At 38.7% G+C, this 19916-nt stretch overlaps 2 protein-coding genes across 10 annotated transcripts in view; one reads left to right on the plus strand and one right to left on the minus strand.

The window, feature by feature from the left end:
- LOC110043694 (uncharacterized) overlaps positions 1 to 12150 on the plus strand; it is a 56482-nt gene extending 44332 nt beyond the window's left edge. For all 6 annotated transcript variants that reach the window (XM_089297825.1, XM_089297823.1, XM_089297827.1 and 3 more), the window contains 15 exons: positions 365 to 537; positions 1025 to 1063; positions 1663 to 1779; positions 2902 to 3161; positions 3718 to 3967; positions 4388 to 4465; positions 4919 to 4990; positions 5585 to 5602; positions 5765 to 5881; positions 6310 to 6423; positions 6814 to 7137; positions 7446 to 7584; positions 7688 to 7790; positions 8525 to 8661; positions 10472 to 12150. In XM_089297825.1, coding sequence (XP_089153951.1) covers positions 365 to 537; positions 1025 to 1063; positions 1663 to 1779; positions 2902 to 3161; positions 3718 to 3967; positions 4388 to 4465; positions 4919 to 4990; positions 5585 to 5602; positions 5765 to 5881; positions 6310 to 6423; positions 6814 to 7137; positions 7446 to 7584; positions 7688 to 7790; positions 8525 to 8638 — 1918 coding nt within the window. In that variant the 3' untranslated portion in view covers positions 8639 to 8661; positions 10472 to 12150. The remainder of the gene's footprint in view (positions 1 to 364; positions 538 to 1024; positions 1064 to 1662; positions 1780 to 2901; positions 3162 to 3717; positions 3968 to 4387; positions 4466 to 4918; positions 4991 to 5584; positions 5603 to 5764; positions 5882 to 6309; positions 6424 to 6813; positions 7138 to 7445; positions 7585 to 7687; positions 7791 to 8524; positions 8662 to 10471) is intronic.
- Positions 12151 to 16218: 4068 nt separating this feature from the next.
- Positions 16219 to 19181, minus strand: LOC110043548 (uncharacterized). Of its 4 annotated transcripts, none has more exons than XM_089297869.1 (3): positions 19009 to 19181; positions 18522 to 18597; positions 16219 to 17315 (listed from the first exon to the last, which is right to left on the minus strand). In XM_089297869.1, the coding sequence occupies exons 2-3, from the start codon at positions 18594 to 18596 to the stop codon at positions 16959 to 16961; spliced, it is 432 nt and encodes a 143-aa protein (XP_089153995.1). In that variant the 5' UTR covers position 18597; positions 19009 to 19181; the 3' UTR covers positions 16219 to 16958. The 4 variants fall into 4 exon arrangements, with proteins under 4 accessions (XP_089153995.1, XP_089154001.1, XP_089153993.1 ...); XM_089297875.1 differs by lacking the exon at positions 19009 to 19181 and adding an exon at positions 18937 to 18985; XM_089297867.1 differs by lacking the exon at positions 19009 to 19181 and adding an exon at positions 18715 to 18885.
- Between the last annotated feature and the right edge of the window lie 735 nt (positions 19182 to 19916).

The following is a 19916-nucleotide window of genomic DNA, read 5'->3' on the forward strand; positions in this document are numbered from 1 at the left end:
TATTTGATATCTTTTGCCAAACCTTGCAACGATATTCAGGTAAATATCACTTTGACGAGAATATCATTGATGAGGAGTTTCGAAGATGTGAGATGCAAGGGTAATTTGGACCCTTCAGCTGTGCAAACGTCGGCAATTAAGCAATTTCGGCTAGTAAACACCATTTTGTGAAACTGGATAATATTTTGGAATATGCGAAAATGGATTATCATAATTAGTATCGTAATATTTAATGTGAAGAAGCTATCAGATCCACTCATTTTACAAATAATTAGTTCAGTATTGGTTGACGGGTTACCATGCTATATAGGTCGTCGAAATAGCAATGACTAGGGAATAATATTGGATGTTGTTTTTTCTGAAGATTCCCGGAACAGAAGTCTGAACGTATTCACCTGAAGAAAGGTAAATATTATTACCTCGAGGCATATCAGAAGGCAGATAAGCTGGCTGACTGTGCATCAGTGGCAGTCGAGCTTCCTAGTGGTCATTTTGAGGGACCAATCAAAAGAGTACATTTGAGCTGGCGGTTACCAGGTGAGTGACAGTAGACTAGGAAGATGAATATCAAGGCATAATCTATCGATCAGGAAACATCGCAACATATATCGTGCATTATCAATAATGAAAGAAAGAGGAATGATAAACTAAAGGCTATGAATGATATCAAAGAAAAATATTTTGCCAAGATAAAAGGGGAAAGCGTTAATGCTCTGTTTATGGTGTTCGAAAGATGCATGTCATTTAACCTAAAAAGCTTTCGATTAGTGGACAGTGAATGGTGAGAGAACATTTGCACCAGTAATTAAATGCAAACAAAAATCCCTTGACGTTCTCAAATTTCAATACATTTTAAACCAACCTTAAATAAGCCCGGGACAAAGCGGCACGGGACTTTTTAGATGCGAAAGAATGTAATGTGAATAAAAAGAAATGACCAAACGAAAAACATATTGTGGTGAAAATCGCAGTGTGTAATCTGGTTATTGTAAGTTCTTATTTATGTGAATAAATGTTTCCGCAGATGGAAGAACTGGTCCTGGGCCATCTTCAGAGGAAGAAGGTTTGTACTCATTTCGCATGTGAGGATGGCATCTTGTTAAAAATTAAAAAATTAAATCACTTTATTGAGTGTCGAGGTGTTTAGCACTACTGTACTAATTGGGGACACTGAAATAAGCAAACAAATATTGAAAATTGAACATAAACTTGTTAAAAATCCCAGTTGGTGATAGGCTGACCAGCTGGCTATTTACTAATCGTGGAGTAGTTGAATCTAGCGCCACCAAACACAGACCCATCATTCATAAAACCGATCATTTGCTTAATCTGGTGTCAGTTTTCTAGGTATGAAGTAGCTCTGGCCAGGAGATGACGTTGTCAGTCAAAATGTGTATGATTGTTTGCCACTGGCTCGAACATTTTTCAGTATTCGACACCGTCACGGTTATTCCGAATGATGTGAATATAAAGGATTGAACGACTTCTCGCGTGGCATTTTTATATATATCATTCAGTCGGACTAATGGAATCGTTATCAAGAGAGCTCTCTTTTTACAAGTCATCTTAGAATTGGACAACCTTACGACACTAAGAGGAGAGCAATTAAGTGAAAAAAGATAGTAAGAGCTGTCTCAGTGCTGTTTGTCGTTATTTTTGCAGCTATACCCAAGCCAGTTGGTTTGTATCCACTAAACAAAGCATTTGGTGCTAAGGATGCAGGACCTAACCACGAAAATGGAGTACTCAGTAATGTGGACCTCAGCACGGGCCCTGATGGTAAGGGTTATTCTTCAACTTAATTATAGAGTTATTGGTAACAATGGTCCAAGCAGCTGTGACTTTGATGAATGTTTGGTCGTGTTCGATATACACCTGGATTATCCCAAGAGTAGAACTGTAACAGTTTGAATAAAGATGTGCAGTCCTTTTGAGCAGTACACAAGGCTGCAGCAAGGAAAGGTTTGATACCAACGGACTGTTAGTTACTTCCAGTGCTGTCTAAGATGTGTTTTCTTGTTGTGAAACTAAACGAGCAAGCTTACTATTGAAAGGTTTTTGCGCTTTTTTAATTTCTTCCATCATTAGGTCACATACTGAACCCGAAACTAACGAGCATAAATCGTTGTTTTCTTGATATTTACATCATCGGGTAGAATGCCTGGACATTATTAATTATTCATGACCGGCGAAGCGGCAAATTTGAATGTTTGCGTGTCGTGAAATGCCCTGATTAAGAGAAGAAAGGGTCCAAATTGGCCCAATAGCGTTGATAAAACTTACTGTTCTGGTTTCCAGGAGTTAAAACTTCAACTTTCACGCGCGGCTTTTTGAAGAAGAAGGTTGAATCTTCAATTTAAGCCGTTAAGTAAGTTGATATATGAGGTATAAGGAGTAGCTTTTTGCTCTTGAAAATGGGCAAAAATTGGCCATTTTTTGTATGGGGACCGTTTTCAGAAGCAATTTTCAGACCATCTAAACCGGCCTTCCTAATTTTCACGCACGGCAAATGAAAGATGGCTTTTTACTGAAACAAAACCCGTTTCAAATTTGAAAATCGGTCCACAGGAGCTACGTCACGGTTTGCGTATCTTTGAAATTTATGCCTCAGTTTTTCAAGTTCGTCGTTTGTAATGAACGAGGATCTTCTCCACCCTTAGCTATCTTTGTTCCTTTATGGTTTACCGTTATATCTTTGGTAGTTTTCTTATTTAGTAAACTACTATTTTCAGGTTTCCTTCAATTTAAATGTAATTTTGTGCGAGTCCAAAATAACTCAAAATACTGTGACTGAGCCCCTTTAAGAGTTCTACTTATTGTTAAACAGTTTAATATGTAACCATTTTCAAAGGCAAAATTTTCAAGAGTTGATATTGACAATACACTCTTCTTGCTGAACAGACAATGAAGATGAAGCCTTCGAATTCAAAGGTACGGCAGATTCATTTGTGGAGATTCCTAATGACGGCAAGCTGGACACACAGAACTCCATGACAATCCTCGCTAACGTCTACCCCACCGGTAGTGGGGGACCCATCTTAAATTACAAAACACATGGTTGGGGAGTCCATCTTTGGCAGTTTGAGTCCACTGAGCTATTTGTGCGATTTGTGCATCGTAATGGAGTTTTCCATAAGCCAATTGCGTCGAGGGTGTTACAGGTACGCGGTCGCAATCTTGCATCTTTCCACAATTTGGGGATACTGCAGGGTCACTTTTCTTTCCCTGAAGTTCTTTACGCGTATAAAGTTTTTGAAGCTCAGAGTGCTGAAGGGCCAAGACCATGAGTAAATCTCTAGTCTCAAAAAAGTGCACAGGCAGTTGTTTTATTATTATTTCAAAAAACTGATTAGGATTAATTTCGATTCCTGATGGCTGCGATGAAAAGAGAAGTTACAAGACCTGAGATGCTACAAAATGATTCGTAAAAGCTCGTAACCAGCTGCGCAATGAAGCACATAATTTCTTCCCGGCCTTAAGAAAAAAAAAGAGTTTAAGACTGTCTTCGTTTCAGGAGCTTTGTTTAAAGATGTCAAACAATCATAAGCGCAAAATGAACCTGATATGCATACACAGTAACAAAAACCGCTGATAAGATGACTAATGATAAATATATTGCCTCTGCGACTCTACGTTTATAAATTGCGTTTATATGCTTTTTCTCTGCTGTGAACGCAAGAGACATGCTGAATGAGATCTTTTGTTTTTTCCTACAAGCTGAACGAGTGGAATCAGGTCGGTGCAACATACGACAACACTACTGGTGTAGCGCAACTTTGGCACAATGGTAAGATGGTAAAGAGTCGTAATATCGGTCAGATTAAACTTGCTACCCAGTATCCAATCAGGATCGGTGCCAGGGATGGAGACGAGAGGAGGTTCACTGGAAAGATTTCATGCTTACAAATTTACAACAAAGCATTGGACGAGCAACAGATTGGAAACCTTAAGAGTTGTCCTGTCAAAGGTATGACACTCATAACTTTACTCATTTGTCATTAAGACAGCTAAATGTTTGGAAAAGGTAGTACCTAAAAAGCTTTATGTACAAGAAATTCTTGCGACTTTTTGATCCCGAATGAGCGTGAAAGCTGAGAGTGAAGAATAATGAGAGAAGCAGGCTATGATCAAATTTAAGATAAGATTAGAAGTTTTCCCCTTTTTTCAATGTTGGAGCAGCCATTTTTTTCCTGCAAGAACTGCTGTAATCTCCATCATGATGTACCTATAAATTAATCGTCTATAACGCCTATATATTTCCCAGGCCAGGATTTTTCTATAATCCAACCAAGAATAATCCTTACAACGATTTTAATTAATCCTACTAATAAGCTTGAAATTCAACGCCAAATAACACAGAACATTTGTTTTTTGTTTCCGCACGCAGCAAAGATCTTAAATGATGACGAGCTGGACTCGGGTGATGGCTCAGCCTCAGGAGACTGGGACGTTCATGATTTAGATTGTGAGTTAATTTCCTGTATAATGCATAAACAGACATTCTTATCTCGCCTCTCGTTTCAGTGACGTCGTTGTTCTTTTTTGAGCGTTCCTCATTACCTAAACCGTTGGTGCGTCTAAAAGACCAACCTGGAACTAGACAACAGTTAATTCCGGGCCGAAAACGTGACAACATGACTTTAATACGCCGTTATGTTGTCACGTAAAAAACCACCATTATACAGCTCTCCAAATATTCTTTCTAATTAATTTGCTGTGAAAAGGTCTTCTGTGGTTTCTCGCTAACCTTTGTCTTGTTAATCCTTTTTGCTAGCCCTTAATAGTTATTTTGGATAGCCCGTAAGCCCTTTTAACTTTTTGGATTATTTAGTTAAAATTTTGTAGTAAAAGTGGGATATAAAGAAAGTTGTTGTTGTTGTGCAGAATCAATAGCTTCTCAGTTACATTTTATTTGCAGCAAGTGCCGTGGATATTTCACACAATGCCGGTAAATATGACAAGGACGAAGAGGCTGATGACGAGATTCAGGGTTAGTAACAAAAGCAATAAAGCAAGGTCGACTGGAAAGATCACTTGGATATATTATTCAAGAGAATAGCTTTCACTACTTTGAGTGATCTTACCACACAAAAAGACTTGTCTTAAAACATAATTAAACATAATGGCATTAAGTAGCAGAAGACAGATCTAGAGGATACTAGAGGTGGCTTTGGCCTCTAGAGCCACGGACAATTATAGAAATGGACTGTCAGGAACGTTACTTAATTTCATCAGTTAGGTCAACAGCGAGCCAAGTCTTGAGTCAATGTATATGATATTTTCTCTTAATATGAAATATTTCATTAACATTTTTTGGCGTTAAGTTATAGCCAGAAATATACATTTACTCGCCAAGATTGAAGCAGGTCATAAAAAGCGAATTTGAAGGAGGGTTTCACTGGGCAGCGATCTCATCCTTTTAACTACTTGAGAAAGTTGCAAAACTTGCAGGGAGTACTGAAAAACAGCGCACAAGGGCAGTAACTAAGAAGAGACGGACTGAGTATAACCTACCTCTTCACGAAAGAACCTTATTATACAACATGTAAACTGAGTTAATAACATTCTTTTTATATCTTTACAGGATCAGAGTCCACTTCAGGTAAGAGTTATCTTAACCGTCTCTAAGACGAGGATCGCAGGAGATTTAAAAGACTCTTGCGCAGAGAGTCAGCCTATCAAAACACGATTAATAGAAAATACCCAGACAAAAATAAAATTTTGTTTAGACTTAATTATAAATGAGAGTTAAAAAAAATTTCAGGGAACAAGTGCGACCCAGAACCATGTGAAAATGGCGCCAAGTGCATCCGGGATAATAAGAGGATGGATGGCTACCGATGCAAATGCACTTCTGATTTTACAGGACGGAACTGTCAAGGTAATTGCCTGCATACTTTTAAATTTTACTGAAAGCATTACAACATTTAAAACCTTGAAAAAGGCGCCCTCTTTTGAATTCTCCAAAAAAGCAGTTTCCTCTCCCCTCCGCCAAAAGAATCACGTGCACAACAAGAAAAACATGTCAGATGTTCACAGAAAATATACCGAAACAAATTTGTGGATCTTCGAATCTTTAATTTTAAAGTGAGTTCCATTGTAAAGATAAGTAGTGAATGGTTGTCCAAAGTGTTAACGTAATTTAACAAGAGTTTGAGTAACCTAGGCAATACCTTTTATTGAGGCGTTCTTTGTAAAAGAACGCCTCAATTGCACGCCTGTATTGTAAAGAAGAGCATACAAGTCGTGAGATAATATTATTGAAAGAGGAATACAAACTAAGGTGTTGATTTCGGTGTTTAATTCCAGTTTCCAAGCCAGATGCTGAGAATCCTATCGTAAAGAAGGCAAAAATTCCTAAACCTGAACTGAAGATCAGAAATGAGGATTATCAAAAGAATGCCAGTGCCTTAAATCTGATTGGTGAGTTTTCCATTCCTTTTTTTAAACTTTGAAGTTGGGAAATCCGAGGTGGCATTGCGAAATAAAGGTATTTGACTATGGAATTTTCGAGGGAACAACAAACGTTGTACACATTCGCAACTGAGGTAACGAGAAAAAAACTGTGGTGAGTCTTCTCTTGCAGATTTTAGGGAAAAAACATTGGAAGCCATGTTGTCCCCGAAAATGGTCCAACAAGCGAGTTCGAGATGAAACATACCCCTGATTTCTTCTCGATTTTAAAGTCGCTAATTGTGTTTTTTTTTTAGTCAAATAATAGTGAAGTTAATAATGTCAGTAGTATTCTATGTAGTTCTCACAATTCTAGCAAATAAAGATTAATAAAGGCTTTTCTTTAAATTCAAACAACAGAAAACCTACCAGAAGAAAAGAAAGAAGACGTGCTCTTACTTTTCCAAAAGGTCGGCTGTTACAAGGACGAGATTGTAAAACATGATCTGCCGGACAGAGCCACAGTCAAATCCGTCACTCAGGAAGACTGCGTACGATCATGCGCACTGGAAGAAAAAGGATACTCATACTTTGGACTTCAGGACGCTGACAAGTGTTTTTGCGGGCATCGCTATGGAAAGTATGGCAAAGCAGATGAGGCTCTCTGTAACATGCCGTGCAAGGGAAATGACAAAGAGAACTGTGGTGGTAATTCTACAAATATGGTCTACTTCTTTGGTTTAGGTAAGTTTTTATTGCATCAAAAAACTGCGGCGTGGTTAGTCAACCGAAATTAATCTTATAGGGACAACTCCAGGGAGCTTTACCACGAAATAATCCCCAGTTTAAAAAGTGACAATGCCCCATCATTAAGACATAATGGTTTTGCCATTTTCGTGTTCTGAGCCAGTGATGATGTTCGAGTCATTTTCTGAGTCATTTCAATTTCGAGTTTCCACTCCAGCATGATACAAACTGTTTCATAGTTTTGAAATTTTCTAAGGCTCACGTTTTTGCTGGCATGTCGTGTAACCTACCTATTCTATCTTCAGGTACTAATTACACTATAACTACTTCAACTGGTGACATCGATGGAGCTGACACAGACGCTAAAGTATACATAACCTTATATGGGGAGAAAGGCGATTCGGGATTCAGAAAACTGGACACTAAACATTTTACAAGGGGAAAGTAAGTTGATATCTCGTTTGAATGACCACAATACAGAATAATGTGTTCATGTTTTATTGGTCATGCATTTTATATGATGTTGTTTAATCTCTCTTCTTCTTAGAAATGATACAAACACTCTCGTATTACCTGACCTCGGTAAGCTGAGGCAAGTTAGAATTCTACACGATAACTCAGGATCAACTCCAAGCTGGTTCCTGGAAAAGGTGCGAGATTACACTTGTATGGAATTCATAATTTATTCAAGAGGCCATTTCTCTGAAGAAGCAGAGAGCTGTGCTGAGACCAGAAATGCTTTTTGCACCTTCAATAGCCAATTTACTCTATGAGACGTGCCTGCGGGGAATCGCGGTAGTTGTATTCATCATCTTAGACTGGATATTTGTTTCGATGAATACAACTACCATGATTCCATGCAGGGGCGTCTAATAGAGGGAATGGGCGATTGTTTGGATTCGAGCCAGGCCACATGAATCTCATTGGTGAATCAAAGCCACGGTCATAGATATTCCAAGATGGACGAAACGTGGTTTGTACAAGAAACTAGGATATGATTGAAAAGAACCAGAAGAAAAATCCCCTCGAGTAATAGTGTCCGAACCTTTTCAATGGATCAGTCAGTCAGTTAATGACTTATTCATACACGTAGTGCTAAGGAGCTCGAAAGCTATTTGACAAAATTTCGTGTGCAAAAGGATACTAAACGATGTGTAATAAGAGGGAAAAAAATACTAAATACTAAGAGATTAAATCTAACATGATTTATTTCTTTATTTATTTATTTAGTTAGTTAGTTAGTTAGTTAGTTATTCATTTATTTATATAATGTTGGTTACAATGAAACCACGATCGAGTGGAAACGAGCAAAAGGTTTTCACGTTTTAAACAGGGATATCCCCTTTCAGGTTCTTCAAACTTCATTTCTCCCCATGTTTTGCAGGTGACAGTGACAGATGAAAATGGTCGGACGTATGAGTTTCCTTGCAAAGAGTGGCTGAGTGAAACACAAGGTGGCGGCAAAACAGAACGACTTCTCAGACTGCAACGTACATAGTGCCTATTCTGCATGCCGTTAAGGTAATGACAGGTCACGTGATTCAATGTGACCTTCAAAACTGCAAAGACGTTGCATAGTACAAGCTATGCAATTCGTAATAAAGGAATTTCAAGTTTTCCGTAATACGTTATGGAAAAGAAAACATGGCTACTTCGCTCAATTTCTTGACACGTAGCTTCACGAAGTTAAAAGTAACGAATATATCGTGTCTATGACTTTTTTGAGTGTTTTTCGCGAAGAAGCTTGAGGTCTAGCAAAACAAACTGGGAGTCGAGTAGCGTTTTTAAAGTTTGAAGCAGCCCCCTGTGATGAGGTGTGTGGTTGGTGTTTGATAGCTCTTAAACTGCCAGTCAGTTTTCCGACACAAAGTAAATATTTGGTATGGTGGTCAGGTACACTTTCCAGCTCTGGTCTGTCTAGAGTTTTAGTAGTCTAGCTGAGTACCTCACATACTCATTTCTGTGAATGGCGTTTAAACCAATCATGAATACTGTAATTGACCGCTTTCAAGTTTGTTTGGCTAGACCTGTGAAGTTTTTCGGGTTGTTTAAATTGAAAGCATTTGCATGCATAGTTATTTTTGATAAGAAAAGTTACAAATGGGGCAGTGACACACGGAACAAAAATAATAAACTTCATTAACCAATTTAACTACATTCCACTCAAACAAAACTTTGAATTACTTAACCACTTACACAATTAAAAGCACCAGGCTTTAAAAATTTAAAATAATAAAATTTCAATGCAATTAACAGTAGTAACACATGAACTCGGACAACCTTCATCTAAATTGTCACACAAAAAAATTCCATAAACAAACCTCAAAGTTAAACAGCGTTAATTGTCTCAAAGGTTTACTCTGAAGATGAAAGAGGTTATGAAAGTTTCCGCCTTAGATTTTGAAATTTAAAGACTAGAGAATCTATCTATCTCAAAAAGACTCACCCAGCTTTTGTTGTAGCTCAAAAGATTTTGAAAACAGTTCTCAAGAACGTCAAACAGTGATCTGTTTAGTTTGTCTCGTTCTGTAGTCGCCCGGTATTAGCGACGATATGTAGTTTCTCCTTATCGAGGAATAGCATTTACAATGAGTGTTAGCTGTGATGAAACATTTATTATTTTTGCACAAAATAGTGTCTCGTTCCAAATTTAAAAAAAGACCGACGGGAAAAAAAAAACGACAAGCAAAACTTGCATTATGTTTTGAAAAGCATGTCATAAACGCTAGAACGTACTAAACGTTTTCAGTCAAGTTGCTAGAGTAATAACATTACTGAAATACGAATGTAAAGGCAAATATCCAAATTTTCTAGCTGTTTTGATAAATTATCGTTAATTCCCCTTGAAGAATTGCGTTTTTAGTGGATAGGTCTTCTCCTTGTTTGATCAGGGGAACTGAGAATATCAGGATTTTGAATCACATGTAGAATGATGGTTTAGACTTTTTCAAACGTAATTTATCTGCAATGATGTTTACAATGTAACGTTAGATTTAATCTGAGAAAATAGCTATAGTCACCAATCACAGAAGCTAATTTTACAGTTTATTACACTACATACATTGTGTTAATGATTTTTAAGATATATATTTTTTTTAAATAAAAACCGTCAATCCTGTTTGAAATTTAATCAACAGAGGTATTTAAAAACAGTTGTCTCGTTTTTCTTCTAATCTTCTAATCCTAGATAATCCTGCTGAACACTTAGCCTTCTGTCTAAACTGTTCATTTGTTGGTTTTGCTGGGGTGGAACAAACCCTGTAACGTAAGCCAAGCAGATACCTCTCTCCTTTATTCTTAGGAATAATGCTTATTTTAATTTGACTTACAGATGCGTGCACTGTGACATGAAGAACCACTAACAACGGACTGTGACCACTGACGTCAAAGACAGACAAAATACAGTAGACAAGTCACTTGGTCGAAGCATGATAAAACGTCAGGCCTTTCGCAACTTGCAAGGCACTCCTCTTCAATGCAGATTCTTTTCTGAAGCTCTAAATGATTTTTAACCTTTTTTGTATTTTATAGATGACTTAGCACAGAGCTCTTGAGTGCAAGCTCGAGTGTTCTTCATCGATCATTCTCGGACCGATTGCATGTAGTCTTTTTGTTTTTGTTTAACGATATCTCTAGTAGGGGGCTGATTATTTTCTCTAACCGGCGAAAGACTTCAACCCTTAGTTTATTAAATGAACGACGCCTTGAAGTACCTGACTTTTAGCCAAACGGTATCAGGAAAAAGTTGGACAAAAGGAATGATATCATTTTGTGTATGCAGGCAAAACAGATCAGAATATCCCAACTGTATCACTAAACGGAAAACGTCGGGTTAACAAAACCTCCTGTGACATGCCATCTGAGACGGTATTATTTTGAAATAGGGCATTACTTTTAAGTGACAACGTTGACCTAAAGAATTGCGACGAATCGTAGTAGACATGACAGCTCCTAAAGACGACATTCGACTGATTTATTGATGCACGCGATTCCAAGTATCTTGACGCATCTACCCTCTTTGATTGGATCGAAGTAACATTGGCAAACCTATCTACGACAGCCTACTTTGGTAGAGGTTTTACATAGTGCTCATGAATTCGGCCGGTAGACGTTTTCTTGTTTGAAGAAAGACTGAAACTAGACTGAGAAGGAAGACTGAAGCTATTATCAGAGGACTCGGGCCGACTCGGTTTAGAGTTCGACATATTGTTTGTGCATTAGAGCACCATAAAAATAACCTGTAGTAATGAAAAAAAAAAAACATACCGCTGAGGAGTGCCTTCCATTATCAAAGGAACTTTGTGGCGATTGAAGTTATTTGAAACATTGTAGGCGCTTCCATTCAACCCAAACTGAATTCCGAAAATTTCGAAACAGGAACAAATGGCACGGAAATTTCAGATAAGAAATTTCCGAACGGAAAGCGCCCTGTGTCTCATATGAGATGGTTGAACCTGGCAACGGGGTATTGATCACTTGTCTTTGTTGCCTTGGCAACACTGTTTACCGTCTGCAGATGATAGGGAAAAAAAGACTTTGAAATAACATGAAATGAGGTCATGTCAGTTTTAGTTGATGTTCGTGGAGACAAAATTCAACTGAATTCTTAAAACCATTCACTCCCTCTTAGTGCGTGAGGGAGAAAATATTTTCTTGAATGGATGTAAAACCAGGCTACCACTCGTCGCGACATTTTCTGTCTTTTACAGTGTATTTCTTCAGTATTGAAGATTGATGGTCAAATCTCGCTCCTTTCCCACGCCATCAACGAACAGTCATCATTGTCACCTACTACTTCTTCAAATCGCGGACCAAGTGACCAAGTGTCACGTGGCTAATCATGTGACAATAAACAGAGAACAATAAGGTTACCATAAGCTTCATGTATGCCACCATAGAGAATACCTCAGTGATTAAGTATCTTTCAAGGATTGTAATGACATTGTACCACAATGGTATGTTCAACAATGAAACTGTAAATACTGTACAATAAAACTATATTTAATTGTGTATCATAACAATTTTGTTGGGGGGTGGTAAACAGTCTGTTAAACGTTAAATGTTGAATGTTTATTGTGGTCGATCCGCAAGTTGGCAGGCATGTCTCTAGCTTAAACTGAAAGAAAGAAATATTTGGAGTAAAAATAATAGGCTTCATAATAATAGGCGGAAGGCAGACCAATAAACTATTTACAAGCATGACTCAAGAGTTGAAGTAGGGTCTACCGAGAAACAAATCTAGCGGAACTCCAGCTAAGTTATCACAGCGGAACTTGAAACCGCGACCTCGGGATTTCAAGTCTGCGGCGCCCTAACCACTCAGCCACGCTGCCTCCCTCCGTCTTATGCGTGAAATTGATAGGGTTCTTCTCTTTGCCTATCCCGGGCTGGGACGGATAAAAAACGGAGCCGTTGCTAATTTCAAAATCATGCAAAAACCGGATCCAGTAATTCTTCCATTTTACACTTAATAAAATCATTAATAATTCATTAATTTTTAAGCTTTATATCAGTGTATCCCTTGCGGAATGTGGAATCTCTCTCCCGCCATCGCTCGTGAGGCGAGTGACGCGCAGCACACGTGCATAAAACCATAAACGGGCTCTACTGTCTATAGAAATGGCGTCAGCTCTGTATGCTTAAAGACTATAGCCACTGAGAATACAGAACAAACTGTATAATAACACGGTATTTAGAACTGTTTCAGGCAAAAGAGAGCACCTGTTACCTGTGAATATAGCGTCATATAATGAGCTTTTCGACCAATCAGAATGTCCCATTCTTATATTCACCTCTCGAAATTATACTAATTAAAATAACTTATAGATAAAAAATAAAAAAATACGTTTCAAAAGAAAAGTCTTTAGCTTAGATTTAAATGTCGCCAGCGACCTGCAGTTTCTTATATTGTCTGGTAGCGAGTTCCATAAAACTGGAGCAATATACGAAAAATGCTGTGTCTGTATAAGATTACATTTAGGAGTACAAAGTAGAGATTTTTTGGAGGAGCGTAATGATCTAGCAGGAACATATGGTTGTAACAGTTCGTTTGAATAAGGAAGGGCAAGAACATTAATAGATTTAAAGGCCAAAAGCAAAATTTTGAAATCTATTCTCTCGGCCACTGGCAGCCAGTGTAACTCTTGAAACACAGGCGTGATATGATAGTGCTTCCGAGTTCCATGCAGCGAGGAGCCGCGCGGCTGTGTTCTGAACATACTGCTAGCTGCAATCTCTGAATCTGGTTTTTCGGAAGACCCGACAAAAGGGAATTGCAATAATCCAACTTAGAGGTTATAAATGCTTGGATGAGAATCTCACAATATTTAAATAATAACATAAAGATTTAACCAAGCCTAAAAGCGGAGCTCGTGGCCGTTTTGTTCAAAACCCGATTAAGCTAACCCAGGATAAGCGATAATTTTGATTTGAGTTTTGTAACTTAGCTGTAAGGTATTCTGTTTATATCTTTGGCCTTCTGACTTGATTTTGAATAATCTCAATCCCTGCCCCTAAAACAGTGAGAAACACTTGTATAGACGATTATACTTCGGTGGATTAGCGTTAACCCAATTTCCGAACAACCCGACCTAATTACAACAAATTAACCTGGCATGAGCCCACAATCAAATCGGAAACAACTACTTGGCCAGCAGTCAACTTTAAAAAAACACATGATCTCACATGAGCCCGCCATATGGTAAAGTGATACTGGTCAGCGCATACCTTGTTTTCACAGGTGTCAACTGACCATAACACGGATGTCAAATATCAAAGGCGTATGCTGTAAACCAAGACGTAGTATTAGCTGGAGTATGCCCGCCATGTTCCCGACGTCTTCGTCGGGCGCTAGTGCCCGCGATCCATGCCGCTAGCCGTGTTGACCAAGAAAAAAGAGTTGTATGGGTTTCTATTTCCATGCATGCATGTGGTTCTGTTCCTATCGTCATCCTGATCCGCTTGGCGGCCCATTGAGCCGCCGAAACTCCGCTAATATAGCCGTCATATTGAAACAAAGTCCAACATCTCACTTCTAATAACGTTTTTCTTAGTACGTTGGTAGTTTTTGTCTTTACATCAAGACAGTCTACTGTCGCCAGGAACTTCATCTCTCGATATTAGAATCCCACCTCTTTCACGGATTGAAAACAGGATGAAGTGCAAACCAACGGCCACGTTACTCTCATATGGCCGCCATCTTCAAACGAAGTGTAATTTTTTGCTCTAATGATACGTAATGTAGTAGCTTGGTAGTTTTTATGTGGATATCAAGATATAAAAATATCACGTAAAAGTTCATCTCTCGATGGTAGAATTCATCTCTTCAACGGGTGAAACAAAGAATGATGTCAAACATCGGCCAGGTTAGCGTAATATGGCCGCCATCTTGAAATTTTCTTGTCTAATAAATTTTTATGTAGTTAGCTTTGTTGTTTTTGTGTAGATATTAAGATAATATATAGAATTAGCCAAGTCTAAAAGCTAGCACACGATAAGCGAGAATTTTGATTTGAGTTTTGCAAGGTTGTTGAGGTTTTGTGAGGTTTTCTGTTTATATTGTTTGGCCTTCTGTTTTAAGTTTGAATGATCTTAAACTACAAACGCAGCCCCGCCACGACCTAAAAGCAGTGAAAAACATTTGTATGCAAGAAAAAATTATACTTAAGTTTAGTTTTAATCCTGGGTTAGCGTTAACCACCTGGAACAACCTGGCCCTGATCGTCGCCCTAATTACAACAAATAAACCTGACATGAGCCCGCGATCCTATCTAAAGCTAGCATTTGGTCAGCGATCAACCTGAAGAAAACACATGACCTCGATGAGTTTTTAACCTGAACCCGCGATATGGTCACCGGATACTGGTCAGCAAATAGCTTGCTTTGACAGGTGTCAATTGAACATATTATGTATGTCCAATATCAAAGACATGCTGTAAACCACAGACCGCATACTTGGTATTAGCTGGATGGCCGCCATGTTGTGCGACGTCGTCGTCGTCGTTGGGCGCATGCGCCCCCGATCAATGGCGCTAGCCAGATTGACCATGAAAAAAGAGTTACATGGGTTTCTATTTTTATGCATGCACGTGGTTCTGTTCCTATAGTTCTGGTGCTCCGCTTGGCTGCCCTTCGGGCCGCCGAAGCTCCGCTATAAATTTCTGTATATGATAAAAGGTGACTTGCAAATAGAGGTAATTTGTTTGTCTATGAGGACCAAATTATCGAACAAAACGCCGATGTTCTTTACAGACTTTGATGCAGTTATCAATTCAGTACCAGCATAGATGGAGTTGAGCATGGTTGGCAACAGATAACTTGCATTTAGAACAAGAAGTTCTGTTTTATCATTATTTAACTTCAATTTGTTTGTTGTCATCCACCGTTCGATATCTTTACAACTCGATACGAGACTTGGAGTATTCTGGTTCACCATTTGCTGAAGGGCGGAAAGGCATATAGATCTGTGAATCATCTACATAATAATGATAGGCCATGTTGTGCTGCTTGACTACTCCAGCGAGTAAATAATAATAATAATAATAATAATAATAATAATAACTTTATTTAAGTGTGGAATGTATTTAACACTATTGTGCTAATTGGGGACACTGTAAATAAGTAACCAAATATTGCAAATAGAAAATAAACTATTAAGAATCCCAACTGGTGGGAGGCTGACCAGTTGGCTATTTACACAACGCAGTCGAGGAGTTGAACTCGAGACTACCGAGAACAAATCCAGATAGCAGTAGGGTGATGGATTTGAACCAGGGACCTCCAGATTTCAAATCCAGCGCCCTAAACCACTCGGCCACGCTGCCTCCCTAGAGCAGTATACATGGAGTACAGCATAGGTCCTAGAACCGAACCCTTTTTAACACCGCACGTGAGACCTCTGCTTGAAGATGACTCATTATCAACGCACACAAATTGACTTCTATCCGATAGGTATGATCTTCAACATGCCAGCGCCTTGCCCTTGATGCCATAGTAATCACTAAGTCTGCCAAGTAGGATACTGTGGTCAACGGTATATCGAACGCAGCGGAAAGTAAGTAAGTAAGTAAGGTAAGTAAGTAAGTAAGTAAGAGCTTTATTTTAGTGTCAATGTATTTAGCCCATATGGGCTAATTGGGGACACTGTATTAACTCTTCCGAAAATTTTCATTAATCAAAGATCTAATAAAACGAGTATAACGCAATGACCGTCGTCTATGGCGCGGAGGATATCAGGTTAACAGGGGCCGGCGCTGTGACGATTGAGATAGGTCTAAAGCTCGCGTAAAGTTCGTGGTCGAGGTAATCTTTCTTTATGATTGGAGTAAGGACTGCTTTTTTAATTTTCCTTGAGACAGTAGAACTGTCAAGAGATAAATTCGTGATTTGCAAAAGAGACGAGAACCAATTTATATGGGTTATTAACTAAGCTTGTACGGTCAAGATGGCTGGATAATGGTCACGTTCTTTTTTGCGTGTTTATGGACCGAGACTGTTGAACTGGCGCGCGGAAGAAAATTTATTGTGGACAATAAAGACAACAGAGTGTTTTTGTCTCGGAAATATCGGTCTGATAGTTGCTCCTTGGAAATTTGATGTTCTTAAAACTAGCATATTTGCCCTCGAAACTTCGCTTCTCGAGCAAATATTTGTTTTAAGAACGTCAAATTTCCGCGAGGCAACTATCAGCCGATAGTTCCTCGACAGAAACACTCTAACGCTGTCAGCGGGAAAAGAAAAGAGGCCTTCAAGACGCACATCAAATTACAGTATTCAATCTACAGATTGCAGGAAGGCATTGCTATGAGCCAGAGTTGTTACTACTGCGTTTTATCCTTGTGTCCATCGCGTTCTCTCTGTTTACACTTTAAGCTTCTAAATAAACTGTTCTTTTTCTTTGCCTTGACGTTCAATCCCATGAGATCACCGCACACTCTAATCAAGATCTTTGTTTTCTTTTTCTTTTTTAACTTTTTCTTTGGTTTAAGCAGCGGAAAAGGCCATAGTACCGGCCAATGGTGAGGATAAGTCTGAGGCCATGTAACAGGAAAAACAGGAGGCGATGACGTAATTGGTATGCACTTGCCGATTCCAAAGTGATCGCTACATAACATCTTGTCGCAGCATTCCCAGTTTTGATGACACATGCCGTTTTCCTGTACGCACCAGCGAAGAAACTAGGATAAGAAGATAATATTAGCAGTTGTCCGTTTAAATTTGGCGTTTAAAACAGTTCTCATTGACGTAAACGCTTTTAAACACTGTTTTAAGTTAAAGGAGCTCATTCACGGTGTTTTGTGTTACTTTGGCAACGCACCAAACTACCTTTAAATTGAAGTAACCCTGAAAATAGCAAGTAGTTTACTAAGACTGAAAAACGTCAAAGACATAATAACGAATTAAAAAGGAACGAGGGTGGTTAAGGATGGAGAAGGTTAACACGGATTACAAATGAAGAACTTGAAAAATTAAGGCTAAACTTTTCAAGATGCGGAAAGCGTGACGTTGTTCTTTTAACTTGTGTCCCATTTGAGATTTTTTGGAAGTTCTGAGGGAGTCGACAGAGGGTACCATGTTGCACAAGATGTACGATGGAGAAGGCTTCAACCCAACCATACGAGCCGTATGTCATGTACTGTTATGATCTGTGACGTTTTTCGTCGAATTCAAAACTCTCCTTAATTAATATTGTGGGATTTATTAATTCACACACTGAGAACCAAAACAAAGCAGCCTTAAGAGTTTCTATACTTTTTTCTCCATACCAGGTCGTTGTTGTACTTAGTAATTGTTAAACCTGATTCCAATTCATCAAAGAAAAAAAAAGGACAGCAGAACAGAAACATGAGCTCTATAAACGTCACAAATAAACATGCACAGGCACTCATTTATAATTTTCTATCAAGATCATCTCAGGTTGTCTTGGACTTTCAATATCGTTTCTAAAATTTTCCTCCAACTAAAATACAGATGGGAGGGTGAAGCAAGACCCTGGAAGTGACATTCGTCGTTTAGATTCAAAGTGGAAGGTACCAGCAAGCAAAACTAATCATATAATTAAGATTATCAAAAACTTTATCATTGGATAGCGCAATTCAAGAGTTCTCATTGGCTTAGCCATCACTGTAGATGAGCCATTATACCATGCCCTGCAAATACGGTAAGCGTACGTGTAATTTTGGAGGGCGTTTTTATTTTGATTTTAGTTTAGTTTTCTATATTTTGGGGGCGTTTTTAGTAAGACAATTATTCCACTCGTGCTGCCCTCGCGCTTGTTGGACATGAGATGATTATCGGTAGCCGACTCCGTCGGAGCTACCCGCAATCTATCATCTCATAATCCAACACGAAGCGTAAGTGGAATAATTGTTAAATATTCTTACCTGCGATTGGCTATAAACTTCAGCAAAAGGCACCAAGAAAGAGACGCAGAAAAACAAGAAATTCCTCGCTGCCATTCTAAAATATAAAAATCCGTGATCAATCGTACAACAAGTGCAGCTCAAGTATATGTTAACCATTTTGTATTCATCGAACTGATCAGTTCGACTGAATCGTATAGCTTTAAATTCTTACATTTGCGGTGGTGAAGCCGCCCTCAATTGTGTCTCAGCTTTCATCATCTGTAGCTGTGATTGTCAACAACAAGTCCGTGATGTGGTGACCGCCAGAACTGTTCAATATCTACTCACCATAACGCTATGTTAAAAATTGACTAAACCGATGTGGTTTCTGTTACCTGCCTGTCTCTTTGGCGATCCAACTCGACAAAACGTATACTAAATAAGTCAAACTTACTGAGCTTATGTATATTGTACAGCAACCTTTCACTAACTGTCATAAATGTAAATTACTATATAGTCACCGTACCTCAATCAATTGAGTGGCTTGGGGGAGTGATGCAATCTTCAAGAACACGACCAAACCGGGATTACGATTCCAGGTAGCGAGGTCAACTCTGACCTCTACTACCTGATGTTTCCACGTTTCATCTTGTACCAGCGATAGGAAATTCTGGTACCAAGAGTGGATAAAGAGTAAGACAGTCTGTCGATTCTCTCACTCTTCATCTCGCTTGTTTATACCTAAGGCCCCATCCACACTTCATTCAACTTCTACGGTTAGGCCTACCGTCCACACTAACACGTCACGAAAACGGAGCTTTTCGAAAATGCTCTTTAAACCGGAGAAATTTGGAACCGTTGGCTTTGCCTTTTAGTGTGAACGGAAAACGTTTTGAAAACGGATCTTTTCGAAACGCTAACGTGACGATAACTTGATGCCATTTCCCTGCCCGCATTTTCCTCAAACACAGATCCAAAATGACCAGTGATTGCTGCGTTTTCAAATTTCTCCGGCTTAGTGTGGACCGAAAACATTTGATGCTTTTTCAAAGTGTAAACTTCGCTTACAATTTCTCAGACTTAGTTAGACGGGGCGTAAGAATTGAACGCTTGACATTCATTTACATTCAAATGTAGAGACCTCAAATTGATAATGTTTACAGGCAATGCGTGCATTTCTGCATATGTGTTTTGTAGTATCACTCGAGTAATGTTTGAATGTACGTCGTCTTTCTGTTTCACTCGTGTGCTTGTTTCAATATGCGGGAGATCGAAAGTTCGATATTCAATTAACTGTAAGGAATCAGTTTTTATCTTAAAGGACGCTTAACGTCGCAGATGCTCAAATAAATTTACATTTATTATTAGAGTCGTACACGTGAGAACAATTTTCATTTTTCCCTGGTCTTCAAAAAGTCTGTTTTTCTTGTCATT

This window comes from Orbicella faveolata, unplaced genomic scaffold (assembly GCF_042242905.1).
Source record: "Orbicella faveolata isolate gen_17 unplaced genomic scaffold, um_ofav_v1 contig_1, whole genome shotgun sequence".
NCBI classification, from domain to species: Eukaryota; Metazoa; Cnidaria; class Anthozoa; order Scleractinia; family Merulinidae; genus Orbicella; species Orbicella faveolata.